This window comes from Drosophila mojavensis, unplaced genomic scaffold (genome assembly GCF_018153725.1).
Source record: "Drosophila mojavensis isolate 15081-1352.22 unplaced genomic scaffold, ASM1815372v1 contig_74, whole genome shotgun sequence".
In the NCBI taxonomy this organism is placed as follows: Eukaryota; Metazoa; Arthropoda; class Insecta; order Diptera; family Drosophilidae; genus Drosophila; species Drosophila mojavensis.
The window spans coordinates 16321185-16335000 of NW_025318899.1; the positions used below are offsets into that span (position 1 = coordinate 16321185).

Consider the following 13816-nt stretch of genomic DNA (forward strand, 5'->3'; position numbering starts at 1 on the left):
TCTGCCCCAGCCCACACACAGACATATGTTATTAATACGAATCATTTATGTGTTGCCCATGGAAATAAGAGCAAATAGACATTTAAAGAGAACTTTATGTGATGTCACATGAAAGAGAAATACATATATTTATATAAATAACTTCAAAGAGAGTTCTATAAAAGAATTCCCCTTACTTTCTATGATAAAGCTATCTATATATATGTATATTATATTACTCAGTGAGTCAATTTGTTGCTGGGAAACTTCACATTGGAATTTCTGCTGCACTTCACATCTAAATATATGTTATATAAAATTGGCATATAAATTGTGTGTGTGTGTGAGCGTGTGTGTGTTGTTCTCTTGGCTGGCTGAACAAATTACATTGTCAAGCTGTAAATAGTTGGAACTCTATTTGCGATGTAACTGGCCAGATTGTTGTTGTTGCTGTTGTTGTTGTTGTTGTCACTAACTTGTTAATTTAATAGTTAATTTAATAATGCGGCAGCAATGCAGCAGTGCAAACAAATTGTTGGGTAAAAACCTATGTTAGTTTTTATTAAATTATTTGCTCCGAGTTGAGCTTTGCTTAAGCGAATTGAGTGAAGCATACTAATGTGCCAAGTCATTAAGACTCTGAGCATAATGATCTGGCGCTATGCCAATGATTACGAATCAACAAGTAATTACAGCTTTTAAAGTCGAGCATTCCAATAAATCGTGATTAAGTCGACAAATATATTACCTTCGATGGACGAACGCGTGCGAAAATTCATTCCAGCTCTCCCTCGACGAACATTAATCATTATCTGGCGCCATCTAGCGGCCAGTGGCCGAATTCAGCTTCAGCTCATTTATCTGCATCTAATCAATTAGCAAGGCACCTTGGCACCCGGGACCCTTGTGACCAACACATTCCGCTTCCTTGACTAATCCGGCTACCTTGTCCTTTTTATTACAATTTCTGTTTTTTTTTTTTTTTCTTTTTCCGTGCACCATTTTCCCTTGTCCTTGTTACGTGCCAATTTGGCTCGTTTTGCTCGCTCATTCGTAAATCTAAACAAATCATCAATTTTCACAAATTATACGCCCCTCCATCACCGTCGCCCCGCCCCTTGGTCCACGATGGGACGCCTGCTGCAGCTCCATTCATATCCTTGTTATCGCTTACGCTGTGCTTTCTGCTTTCTGTTTTCAGCCATGTCCTTTGTGCTTTGCGCTTTGTCCCTGAGCCTAATTGCTTTCGTTTCAATCGCTGCGTTTCCTGTTGTCATCCACACCGTTGTTCATTTTACATTTCATTAATTAATGCCAATGCCCGTCGAACTTTGACATATTGAGCATCAGCCTCGATTCCCCCGAAATTCCCTGCCCATTCAACTCCACTCTCAGCCCTCTGACTTATCTGACGCGCCCACTTGAGGCGAATGAATGCATGAGAGGCACTTGAGTAGCCTCCCCCCCACCATCAAATCTATTTTGAATTGATACGGAATGCGCTATCAACAATTGTTTTGACGATTTGGGAAATTTTTTAATTAATTTGCCAAACGCTTTTAGATACTGTTAGATTCGCAGTCCGTTTACTTGTCAAGGCCTATTTAAGTTTCGATCGCGTCCAATAATTTGCTAATACGCATCATGAGGTGTCTTAGTTTCGTATTGCTGTTCGTTGCTCAGGCGGCTTGGGCTCGCGTGCCCTACCAGCCGCTGGCCGAGGAGGTGGAGCTGCCGCCAGTGCTTGAGGATGAGATCTACGAGCGTGCCATCTATGTGGATCCCGTGTCGGAGAGCCGTGCTGCCGGTGAGTACGCCACAAGGATGCACTCCTGCTGATTTCTAATCTGTGCTTCCATTAGGCTGCAGTGTGACCATTCGTGGTGGCATGCCGAAGCCGGAGCCAGTGTGTTTGGAAACCGATTCGGAGAACATATATCCATTCAACAGCCAGGGCGTCATCGAGGTGGAGACTGGCAAGACCCTGCAGCTGTGGTGTCCCAGCGGCTTCACCACTCACTCGCAGAGCCTGCTGACTGCCACCTGCGTGAGCGGCACCACCTTCAAGGTGGATGGCAGCGACTACAACTTCAAGGATCTGGCCTGCAAGTCCTGGCCCGGCTTCAAGGCCATCAAGTCGGGCGCCAAATGCAACGGCGGCATCGTCATTCGCGTCGGCTTCGAGATCTCTGCGTCGCGCTTTGCCGAGCAAATGCAAATCTGCTTCAACGAGGAGGAGGAGGTGACCCGCTACACGCGCCACCAGCTGTTCCCGGGCAGCAACTACTACGAGACCGGCGTGGATCGCATCACCTTCCAAACGGCTGGCTACTTCAACGGCAAGAATGTGGACAAGCTCTACACGCAGGCCACGCAAATCGAGACGATCAACAGAGATCTGGGTGGCGATGCGGATAGATTTTTCGACACGAATAAAAATGTTTTCCTCGCTCGCGGCCATCTCGGCGCCAAGGCGGACTTTGACTATGCGCCCGAGCAGCGGGCCACCTTCCTGTTCATCAATGCGGCGCCCCAGTGGCAGACTTTCAATGCCGGCAACTGGGCCAGAGTGGAGGATGGTGTGCGTGCCTGGGTCTCCAAGAACGGCATGAATGTCAACTGCTATACGGGTGTCTGGGGCGTCACTACGCTGCCCAACAAGGAGGGCGTGGAGATTCCGCTCTACTTGGCACGCGATGGCAACAACAACGGCCTGATCCCGGTGCCCAAGCTCTATTTCCGTGTGGTCATCGAGCCCTCCACACATCGCGGCATCGTCTTTGTGGGCGTCAACAATCCCCACTTGACTGAGGCGCAGATCCGGAAGGACTATATCATTTGCAACGATGTCAGCGATCGGGTCAACTACATCAACTGGAAGAAGACGGACATTAAGGCGGGTTGGTCCTATGCCTGCGAAGTGGCCGACTTCCTCAAGACGGTCAAGCACCTGCCCGCTCTGACCGCCAAGAATGGTCTGCTCGTCTAAGCTGTGCCAATAAAAAAACCTGTTTAATCGAATATTTCGAAAAAATACCTAAATACTTTGTTGAACTAGGATATCGCCCTAAGGACTTGGGCTGTGGGTGGATGATATCATAAATTGAAGACTGAAATTTATAGTGATAGAATTTGTTAAAGACTGTACAAATTTTTGTAGTAGTAGTAGTAATATATAAAATTATAACGTTTGGGGAAAACTATATATCTTAATAAAAGATTTATTTTACGATAAAATAAAATATTTTGTTGATTAAAGTTTCAACTGAGCATAACTGTGGATAGATAATATTAAACTTAATTATGATTATAGTCCTCATAGGGATACAAAATTTCAAGAGAAATTCAGGATTGTAAGGATCGAGGAGAAGCTTCATAGAAAGTCAATAACGCTAAGTATTCATCATGAAACCGATGCGCTCCACACATATACAAAAATAGAAGGATTCGGAATGAAGATATGCATCTGTATAAGGTTTACTAAAAGTAAAGAATTATAATATACTTCTAAGCAAAATAATATCTCTAATATAGAAATTCGAAAAATATAAAAAAATTCAATATGTCTAAGGCTTATTAAACGAAAAGATATATAATATCTATACACAAAATATGTAAATATATATAATATCACTATGATCTATAATATCACAAATTCAACTCAATAAAAAAAAAAAAAACAAGTAAGAAGGCTCCAGTCGAGACTGCTCGACTAGGAGATACCCTGAACCCTCCAAACTGATATTCTAATCATTCTGGACTTCTTTTATGCACACATACATACACATGCACTTATAAGCACGCGCTCTGCAAACTGCGCAGCTAGCAGCGGCTGCGCTTGGGCTGCACTGCAGTGTGGGCAATATTATGAGAATTTATTTGTTGAATAATTTCTTTTGTAGGCATACGATCCTAATGAAACTTTTAGAGCGTAATCATATGGCTAAAATGTGTGTACGTTCCAAAGCACAAGTCTCTAGTACTTGAAATGCGTTTTTTACAAATTGGGGGCGAAGGGGGCGTGGTATCCAAAATCTGTAAATTACAAAATCTTTGTATCTATTAACTTTATATACAACGCAAATTTTAAGTCTCCAGGTCTAAAAGTGTTCAAATTAAGCAGAAAAAACAATGTCGATTTTTCGATTATTCTCGATAAAAGAGTTATCGGACGAGTTATCGAAAAAATAAAGCAAACTTGTACTGCCTATGGTATACACGAGTATGCATGCCAAATTTCAGCTCTCTAGCTCTTATATCTTCTGAGATCCTTTTGCTCATACGGACGGACGGACGGACGGACGGACGGACGGACGGACGGACAGACGGACAGGGCTATATCGACTCAGCTCGTCGTCCTGATCAAGAATATATATACTTTATGGGGTCTGCGATGATTCCTTCTGCCTGTTACATACTTTTCACAAAACCATTATACCCTGATTTCCCATTTTCAATGGGTTCAGGGTATACAAAAAAAACTATATGTGAGTTGAAAATCTGGAAATACCAGCATATTATATAAAAATATATACATTTTATTTTTTATATTTTTAGCCTCAACTTTAGCTTATCAATCAGCAAACTCGTGTTTAAAAATAAAAGTTGAATGAACTTTTTATTATTCGCATGCTTTTTTTATTGAATCTCTTTAATCTCTACACCAACAGGCCGCTCACAGAGAACTCTGGCAAGTGGGTCACCTTCTGGCGGAACTCGGGCACCTCGCAGGCGTAGGAGTAGCCGGCCGAAATGTCGGTGCGCTTCCAGCTGATCCAGTTGATCCTGTCGCTGACATCGTTGCACAGAATGTAGTCCCGTCTGATCTCGTCCAGACTCAAGTGGGGATTGTTGACGCCCACAAGGACAATGCCTTTGCGGGTGCTGGGCTCGATGACCACACGGAAGTAGATCTTGGGTACGGGTATCAGGCCGTTGCCATTGTGATCGTAGGCCAGGTACAGGCCGGTCTGTCTGCCGTCCCTGTTGGGCAGCGTGGTGACGCCCCACACACCTGTCCAGCACTCCAAGTGCTTCTTGTACTTGGATGCATAGGCCCGCACGCCATCCTCAACTCTGGCCCAGTTGCCCGCATTGAAGGTCTGCCACTGGGGCGCCGCATTGATGAAGAGGAAGGTGGCCCGCTGCTCGGGTGCATAGACAAAGTCAGCCTTGGCGCCCATGTGACCGCGTGCCAGGAATACGTTCTTCTGGGAGTCAAAGTACTTGCCCGAGTCCATGTCCAGAGCCTTGTCGATGGTCTCCTTCTGCACGGCCTGCGTGTAGAGCTTGTCCACATTCTTGCCATTGAAGAAGCCGCCGGGCGCAAAGTTGATGCGATCCACGCCGGTGGCATAGTAGTTGCTGCCCGCGTCCAGGGTGTGGTAGACGTAGCGAGTGACCTCCTCGTTCTCATTGAAGCACACCTCGTACTGCTTGGCAAAGCGCGAGCCGCTCAGCTCGAAGCCCACGTGGATGAGGGTGGTGCCGCCGTTGCAGCTGGAGCCGGACTTCTTGCCCACAAAGGCGGGCCAGGACGTGCACTTAATGGCCGATATATCGTGATCTCTATCGCCCACCCGGAAGGTTGTGCCGCCCACGCACCTGGCCGTCACAGACTTGCCCGAGAGGGGAGAGTCCAGGCTGCTGGTGCAGTGGAACTCGATGGTCTTGTCATGCTCCACATCAACATCGCCAGATGCCGAGAAGGGATAGAATTCGGAGGTGCCGGGCTTAATGAGCAACGGCTGTGGGTTCTTCATCTCAGTGCTACGGATCTTGATAGAGCAGCCAGCTATGTCGAATAGATAACTCCCATTGCATTCAGACTGTATGGAATTGAGGCTCGGCATCTCAGCTTACCTGCTCTGTTGGTCACCTCCATTGGCACCTCCATTGGCACCTCAATCATATCCGCCGCCCAGAGCTCCTCATTGTCAACGGGCAGGAGGCGTGCCTGGCTGCCGGTGAACAGCTGCAGCAGCGACAGGCCGCTGAGAGCAATCAATGCTGGACTCCACATGTTTCACAACTGCTTGACTCACTGAGTAGCCCGAGCGCTTTTAAATCTAATGCTTCACGCTGATTGGATCGCACAATTTTCAACTATGTTTGCCTTTTCCCCATTTTCAATATCAGTGGAAGTACCTCTGAGTGCTTCAACTCACTCTGATTGCACATATCGTGTGTCCATATGGTGGAGGGCCGATCGGTCGGTCGGGTGTGAGTATGTTGATTATATCACGTGTTGCGCGTGTCGTGTGAACGCGTTTACCGCTTTCAGCCTTATCATTTAATTAGTTACGGCTAGCCGCCCTGACGTCACTAACTCTGACACCCTGTATTACCATTAAAATATAATTATATATAGATGGCGGAAACTAATGATTAAACAGATCAATATTTTGGTGAATGATTAAATATTTTTGTGAATAAAATGAATTGCCATTTGCAGGTGGCAACTAGATACCCTAGATGAAACAAAAGTTCTGCTGAGCTCCACTTGTTGGTTTTATTAAGCGGTATATGCTAGTCTTCATAGCTTAGGCAGATCTCTGGACTTTTCCCTTGGAGTTTTCCAGAGTTTCCCGCGCACAACTCCAGTTCAGTTTTTGGGGAAGCTAGCAAAAAGCCCCCGGGCAAAAAAATTACCTCGGCAAGAGAGATAGAAAATGAATGTCCATATCAGCACTCAGTGATTGTCATGAAATGGGTATGCTGATATGGAGAGTAGCTTCACGTGTTCCGCACGTTTTGTCAGCCCAAAGTTGATTCTATTTTTTTTTGCACAAATGTCAAGTGTTTATTCAGTTTTTGATTTGTTTTTTTTTTTTTTTTTTTTTTTTTTTTTTTTTTTTGGGTGTACATTAACTCACATTTATTGATTAGCTTTCAAAGTGTTTTGTTTAGTTTGGCGCAACTGTACTTTGTAGTTAGTATATATACTTAAATATGCATTGTATATGTTTATACATATAGTTAGACTTATTTACAATAATACAATTAGCGATATGATTATTGTTTGTAGTTGTATTTATTATTATTATTTTTTCTTTATTGATAATCTTATTTTTATTATTTTTTTTTTTTATTGTTAATCTGCTGGATTGGCTTTTAGACATTTTTATTTTATATACAATAGTTTTAGTTTTGGTTTTTTTTTTATATTTAGTTTAAATTTTAAAGCTTTTGTTTGGCCCAACAAAAAAATGTTGCATGTGCTAGTAGAAAATTTTAGCCAGCGCAGAAAATCTTGAGAGTAAAATTTTGGCTGAGAGCAAAGATTTGAAATAGATTGCTTATGCTGCCTAAGACTTGATGCTGTTCAACTAATTTATATTTTTGTTATTAGATATTTGCTTTAATATATATGCATATTTACTTAAAGTTCTTTGCCCCAATTCTCATTTTCATATATTTTGAAGACTTGCCTTGTTTAGGCTTAAATTATTAAATGTGTTTTTCTTTTTCTTTTAATACTTGAGTTCCCTGTCTACTTCCTGTTATTCACATAACTTTTAGCCGCCTAGTTGCCTAGACTGCTAGCAGATAAATATTTATGCATTGAATTACCAATTATGCTATTATTATTTTTTTTTTCAATTTTTTTTTTTTACCTTATGCTCTTTATTTGATAAAGTTTAATTCTTATATACAACTGATATCTTGTAGATTTATTTATTTATATATTTATTTTTATTTTAATATTTTTTATTGAAGCTTATTTGTCAATGGCCCTAGCTGGATCTATCTAGAGGAATATGGCCAGCTGTGCGTATATCTCCACGGCCACCAGGAGACCCATTATGGAGATGTTTACAGCGCAGTAGACGCGTCGCAGTGAACGTCGGCGCTTACGCTGACGCTGACTATAACATTTGGCAGCGAGCCGCGCTCCAGGCTGCAGATCCTGGCGACTGCCGTCGACGTCGTCGTCGTCATCGTCGTCGTCGCTGCTGCTGCCGTTGCAGCTGGCATCGCTTCCGCTGGACGTTGGCTGGAGATCGTTCCCATTTGCTGCAGCTCCATTGTGACATGGCGGCCAATGTCAAACCGACGCCAAGGACGAACTGCTGTCGTAGGCCACCAGCAGGGAGTCGTTCTCGTCGCTGCCGCTGCCCGCGCTGCGCTCCGACTCGTTGATCACCTCCAGCTGAGTCTGGGGCCGACTGATTTTGTACTTGTTGTGCCGCTTATTGATCAGCACGCTGCGTATGTTGTTGTTGTTGCGTCGATGGCGTTGACTCTTGATACGCACCGCCGCGGTGCGGGGACGCGACTTGCCACCGCCGCCGCCGCTGCCACCCGAGCCCAGCATGCTGCAATCGGCATCATCCTGCTGCCCCAGCTCCAGCTGCTGCTCATCCTCATCCTCATAGTAGTCGTAGTAGTCATCGTAGTCATAGCCCACATCATCCTCAGCCCCGTCATCGTCGTCGTCCTCGTCATCGTAGTCAAAGTCAAAGTCAAAGATCGCACAGCAGCCGCTCTCGGCCTCCACGCTGTAGCGTCTCTGGCGCTGCTTGGCCCGCTTGCCCTCCAGATGGACAATCGAGGATTTGCTGTGCGTGCTCACGCTCTTGTACATGGGCGCAAAGATGGCAGTCTTGGCCTAGTTGGATGAGTAAACACACAGAAATTGTCAATAAGGAACAAAATGAGTTAAACACAATCTATTCGTTTCATTTAAATCAAATTGAAAGTGATTTTCAATTTGGAGCAAGAGCAAAACAATGAAAGAGCTTGCAGGAGCTGCAAACATACCTCCGGTCCACGCCAGGTGATGCCCGAACGCACGAGATTATAGAAGCGCAAAACGCCCCACATGGCTAGCACCTGTTTGAATTAGATGGAAGGGAGTCAACCTTTAATTGAGTCACATAAATTTCACTTAGCACACACACGCACACACACACACACATAGGTTAAGTACACACAAAATACATAAAGCATACGCTGCTGGCAGAGTCAGCAGAGTATATTGGCTTTTCAGTGACATGAATGTAAGTTATTCGATTTTGGCCAGATTTTTCAAGACCTCAACTAAAGGAGCCAAAGGAGCTAAAGGAGCTAAAGGAGCCAATGGAATCAAGGAAGCTAAAGGAGCCAAAGGAACTGAAGAAGCTGAAGGAGCCAAAGGAAACAAAGAAGCCAAAGCAGTCAAAGCAGCTAAACTAAGTAAGCTCATGTAATGGCAGAGCATTGCATAGTCGGTGTGCCCCGCTTTCCTCTCATTGTTCTAATGGATTTTCACCTGTAATCAAATTATTTATTGCATATGTCGCTTATTTCGCCTGAACGAAGGCTTAAATCAATAAATTCCAACCGATAATAATAAAATCGAAAACAAACTGTGCTGCTTGCTGTGCCTTGCACACTCGACCGGGTAAATTATTCATAGCACAGTAGTTTATCTCTACAGTTTGTACATACAACAACAATTTTAGTGCTGGATATTTTAATCAATTTTGAACAATTCATCCAAATTACCTGTAAAATTTTGTCAACTCAACTTTTTTTTTTTCGCTAGTTCAGCAATAGTTTTATAATCTGTTTGTGCCTCGACGATGTTTCAAATGCTGCCCTACGATCATCAACTCTGCCTAATGGCCTACAGCTATAAGCTGGACCTGAACGCGTGTAGACGGCCAGTGGAACAGAAGGATTTATCAATGGATAAGGTTCTCATAATGCATCGGATTCTGTTGTTGTCGTGTCTGATCGCTGTGGTGAGGGCATAATAATAGTGAATTGTCTTAAGCTAGGCACTTGTCTGTAATCATCGCTACTCCTGCTAGATTAAAGGTGTGGTTGACTTTGTGAAGCATTACTGCAGCCCCAGAACAAAGTTAAGCACTCTATGGCAAAATGATAGGTTTTTGGTATTGCAGCCAGCTACAACGCGCAAATGTCGTTGTGCCATTAGTTTTATACATCTGAATTTTTGGCTGGTCTTGACCTATGCTACCGTATCCGTAAGACTAGGAAGACCCTATGCATTTACACATATTCATAGCTCAAGTATTTGCAGTTCACACCTTCACTGATGCTGCCTTGGCTGATCTATTATTACGCACTACTCAGTCTTCGCTTGATGAAGTTTGGACTTAAAGCTGCAGAGAACAAATTGAAGGGTGAACGTCTGAAAGCAGCGGTAGTGCTGTCGAATTTGATATTCAAGATCGCGTTTGTCACATTTTGCAAAAAGGACTTTCAGGCAGTCCTTGATACAATTAGTACTTAATATTTTATACATATAATTTATTTTTTGATACCAATGCTCTTTTATAATAAATAGAACAAGCGAACAAGTTGAGTTTTGGGAGGGTCTTGAAGAGAGAAAGAACTCTAATCTCAGCTAAAGAAGAAGAAGATTAGATATAGATTTGAGATAGAATATAGAAATAAATAGAAATTAAATAATGGATATTAAGTATTTATATAAGATTTAATTGAAATTATATGATTATTTCTTGAAAGGACACACTCACACACATGCATACATATATTTAATATTTAATATTTCCTTTACTTACATTGATAAATGCGCGTGCTATGAAGAATGCCACCTCCGCCTTGCACATGGCATCGAATTGCTGTAAAAAAAACAAAATATTTTTAGTAAATCGCATTTTTAAATTATATTAATTAAAACTAATCAGAACTCAAGCATATTTAATTAAAGTAATTGCAGCTCTAAATAAAAGCTTAAATATATATCTAAACTGCAACAACTGCTACACATTAAACACAACTAGCACGACTTGTAGTTACCCTTTCATTTAACCATTTATTCATTTATATTTAATACATTTTTAAGTGTTTTAAGTGTGGCTGAAATTTCCGCAATTTTCATTATTTTCACTGTGGCTGCCGGGGCATAAATGAAAAGGAGGCAAACTTTTTGCTCAGCTGCCACAGCGAGTGCAGAAAACATGAATTTTACCTCAACAATTGCAATAAATTATGCATGAGGCGGCAATTTTGTAACGTTTTTGGTGGAAAACAAGCAACAAATGCAACAGCAAAAACAAAAACAGAAAACGCGAACATAATACAAAAAGTGGCAAAAAAAAAAAAAAAAAAAAAAATTGGAGAAAAGCAAATGAAAATGGCGTTGGGGACAAAGCGGAACGCAAAAGCAATGGCATGGAAAAATGCCCAAGTCACAGGAGGCGAGTGCCTATGTGTGTGTGTGTGTGTGTAAGTGCATGTGTGTAATAAGCCTATGTTAGCTCAAAGCGCAAGAGAGATAGAACTGTTTGAGAGTAAGTGAATGAACCCTGTCCGTTGTCAGCTGTGAGCTTTGCGGCATCGCTTTGCCACTAGTTTTAAGTGTGTGTGCGACCTCTTGAGCTTTTTATTTCACTTTGCACTCGGCTATGCGCTTTAGGTGTTTAGATAGGCATATTAGTGATGAATAGTCTGTGGCTTAATAGATTATTAATATGGATTTACAATTATATTGTCAAGCTCATCAGGAATGAATTTTAATTATAATAAAATTGATAACATTAATATTTATTATTAGTATTATTAAAAATATATTTGCAATAGTGATATTAAAAATTAATATTTATTTTATTTATTTTATTTATTTATATAAGAAACTTTATTTTTAATCAATCATGCAAAATTGAGTTTAATATTTATTTATTTATTTTTTTTTTAAATTTATTTAAGTTTTATTTTATGCATATGTTTCTGTTTTTTTTTTTTTCTATATGTATATATGATAACTGAAGGATATAATGATTTATTTAAATAAATAAAAAAGAAATAATACATAAATCCATATAGCCTTCAATTATCATATTTATCATTTCCTATATCCATCTTATCTTCTTTTATTTTTCTGCTAATTTTAAACAGACTAATGTAAAATTTAAAATATTCCCAAAAATATATTCATCATTTGCTCAGCTCTCGCAAATCTCTTTCTAATTCCCAGTGTGTGAAAACGGAATTGGGAACGGATCAATAAGCCATGGAAGAGCACGAATAAATTCAAACAAAGCATATGCTCTGTGTTTACATATCAATTTTATTGTTTGTCGATTGTAGTGCATTTGGCTGTCGTTAGCAGCGGACCCTAACCCAAATCCATTGTTTGAATTTAGCATAAAAAAGGAACTTTTACATATGTAACGGATTTTGGTCCTTGCTGTTGTTGTTGTTGTTGTTGTTGTTCTCGTTATTGTTATTTTCTAGCATTGAGAACGTGCAATTTATTTGTTTGTTTTGCCAGATCTTTGTACTTTGGCTTCGGCGTCGGCTTCAGCTTTGGCTTTGCCTTTGGCTCGAATTGATTTATGCCAACACCGCATTCGAGAGCTCTCATTGATATCATTGAGAAGGAGCTCCCGCTGCGCCAAGGCTTTTGTTCGGCTAGTGTGCGAATGTTGAGGAGGGCAGAGGGGGATTAGAGCATTCAGTTGATTGGAGGTTTTCATTAAACAAATGGACCGCCAACGAAAGCATCTTAAATATGCATTAAAAGCGTTTTGGCTACCCACCACACTTAGCACTATCCCAGAGGAATCGACTCACCTTGTTCACATGATCACGCAGCACATTCGAATAAACCATGGCGACAGCTTCCAAGGCCATGAACGTAATGTAGCCAATTATCCAGGGTACAATTAGGCCGGGGTTTTCCTGTGGGCAGAGCAGAGCAGAGCAGAGCATAAAGAAGAGGTACACAAATATTATAGCCTGCCAACAAATATTGGAGTTGAGTGGAGAGGAAGTGGAGTGGAGTAGAAGTGGAGGCGGAGCAGCAGAAGCAATTCGCACACCTTTAGCTGGCATCAAATTGAAGGTTTTCGTTTTCTGCACGCTTTCACTCCATCAAATATTTTATGTGCCCTATGAGAACGTGAATGTGTGAGTATTTCATGTGTGTGTGTGTATTTGCTTTTGTTTGTTTTTTGTAATATATTTCAATAGAGTGCAAAGTCTTTGATTATATTTTCTTTTTCGCACTCTTTCGCGTGTCGAATTTTGAGGTTTACTTATGAAGTTTTTACAGTGCCGTCGCTGACAGCGCCAGCCATAAATTTTTCATTAAAATTTTTAACAGCAACAAGCTGAATGTTAAGAGCTGAGAGACAGTTGAATGAAACCATTCCACTCCACTCTATTTCGAGGTCTTCATACACAGACATACATTATTCCTCCTTTAATGGAGTTTTTGTGGCAAATTCTGCTCACATGCACAAACATGCACACATACACATATATAGCGGCACTTTAGCTGAATTGTTTTCCATACAAATTGTTGAGCAAATAGGCGGGCAGCTTTAATTAATGCCAATGGTCTATGCATTATTTAGCGCATCGCGCAGCGTCAGGTTGTTGGCGCCTAAGAGCGAACTGCAATTAATTTGCCCAACAGCACAATGCTTTTCCACAAACACAAACACACACACACACATACACTATGCTAAGCTCACACATACACAGCGCGCTGTACAAATAAGTGTAGCATACATCTGAGGGCAAATGCGTTGGCGTTCACGCTGTATTTGCTTGCTGTGTGTGTGTGTGTGTGTGTGTGCGTGTGTGTTTTTGTTTTGTTTGATTTTTTCTGTTTTTGTTTTTGTTTTTACTGTGAGGTCGAAATTAAAAAATTCCACACAATACGCCACGCAATGCTCGCTCCAGCTGTATATAATCTTTGTCATGTGTCGCCGGCAGTCGTCCTCGATCTCGTCCTCCTTCTGGTCCTCCTCCTCCTCGTCGTCGTTGTCGTTGTCGTCGTCATCAGCCAACCGACAGATGGTTTTGTATACCCAATTGTGTGACAAATTGTCTACGTTTCTAACCACTGTGCGTG

General features: G+C 41.7%; 4 protein-coding genes across 6 annotated transcripts in view; 2 read left to right on the forward strand and 2 right to left on the reverse strand.

Moving 5' to 3' along the window:
- The first annotated feature begins 1608 nt into the window (after nt 1-1608).
- Nucleotides 1609-3000, forward strand: LOC6582738. Its single transcript, XM_002008393.3, has 2 exons — nt 1609-1786; nt 1842-3000. Exons 1-2 carry the CDS (start codon nt 1624-1626, stop codon nt 2966-2968), a joined length of 1290 nt encoding a protein of 429 aa, XP_002008429.1. The 5' UTR covers nt 1609-1623; the 3' UTR covers nt 2969-3000.
- A 1594-nt stretch (nt 3001-4594) lies between these two features.
- LOC6582739 lies at nt 4595-6016 on the reverse strand. The gene is made up of 2 exons (XM_002008394.4): nt 5842-6016; nt 4595-5773 (listed from the first exon to the last, which is right to left on the reverse strand). The coding sequence occupies exons 1-2, from the start codon at nt 5999-6001 to the stop codon at nt 4638-4640; spliced, it is 1296 nt and encodes a 431-aa protein (XP_002008430.1). The 5' UTR covers nt 6002-6016; the 3' UTR covers nt 4595-4637.
- A 1379-nt stretch (nt 6017-7395) lies between these two features.
- The window catches only part of LOC6582740, a 24655-nt gene continuing 18234 nt past the window's right edge, over nt 7396-13816 (reverse strand). For both annotated transcript variants that reach the window (XM_002008395.4, XM_015162571.3), the window contains 4 exons: nt 12529-12636; nt 10515-10574; nt 8743-8814; nt 7396-8590 (listed from right to left, as the gene is read on the reverse strand). In XM_002008395.4, coding sequence (XP_002008431.2) covers nt 8027-8590; nt 8743-8814; nt 10515-10574; nt 12529-12636 — 804 coding nt within the window. In that variant the 3' untranslated portion in view covers nt 7396-8026. The remainder of the gene's footprint in view (nt 8591-8742; nt 8815-10514; nt 10575-12528; nt 12637-13816) is intronic.
- On the forward strand, nt 9343-10286 carry LOC26528617. Of its 2 annotated transcripts, XM_015162573.3 has the most exons (3): nt 9371-9707; nt 9777-9953; nt 10010-10286. In XM_015162573.3, exons 1-3 carry the CDS (start codon nt 9546-9548, stop codon nt 10220-10222), a joined length of 552 nt encoding a protein of 183 aa, XP_015018059.1. In that variant the 5' UTR covers nt 9371-9545; the 3' UTR covers nt 10223-10286. The 2 variants fall into 2 exon arrangements, with proteins under 2 accessions (XP_015018058.1, XP_015018059.1); XM_015162572.3 differs by lacking the exon at nt 9777-9953 and having other exon boundaries at nt 9343-9707.

What these genes read in the sequence shown, in the direction of transcription:
- LOC6582738 (XM_002008393.3), top strand. Translation starts at nt 1,624, where the DNA reads ATGAGGTGTCTTAGTTTCGTATTGCTGTTCGTTGCTCAGGCGGCTTGG. An exon ending in GTCGGAGAGCCGTGCTGCCG is followed by an intron (nt 1,787 to 1,841) that starts GTGAGTACGCCA and finishes TGCTTCCATTAG; the next exon opens with GCTGCAGTGTGACCATTCGT.
- LOC6582739 (XM_002008394.4), bottom strand. Translation starts at nt 6,001, where the DNA reads ATGTGGAGTCCAGCATTGATTGCTCTCAGCGGCCTGTCGCTGCTGCAG. An exon ending in GGAGGTGACCAACAGAGCAG is followed by an intron (nt 5,774 to 5,841) that starts GTAAGCTGAGAT and finishes TATTCGACATAG; the next exon opens with CTGGCTGCTCTATCAAGATC.
- LOC26528617 (XM_015162573.3), top strand. Translation starts at nt 9,546, where the DNA reads ATGTTTCAAATGCTGCCCTACGATCATCAACTCTGCCTAATGGCCTAC. An exon ending in TGTCGTGTCTGATCGCTGTG is followed by an intron (nt 9,708 to 9,776) that starts GTGAGGGCATAA and finishes TACTCCTGCTAG; the next exon opens with ATTAAAGGTGTGGTTGACTT. An exon ending in TGACCTATGCTACCGTATCC is followed by an intron (nt 9,954 to 10,009) that starts GTAAGACTAGGA and finishes AAGTATTTGCAG; the next exon opens with TTCACACCTTCACTGATGCT.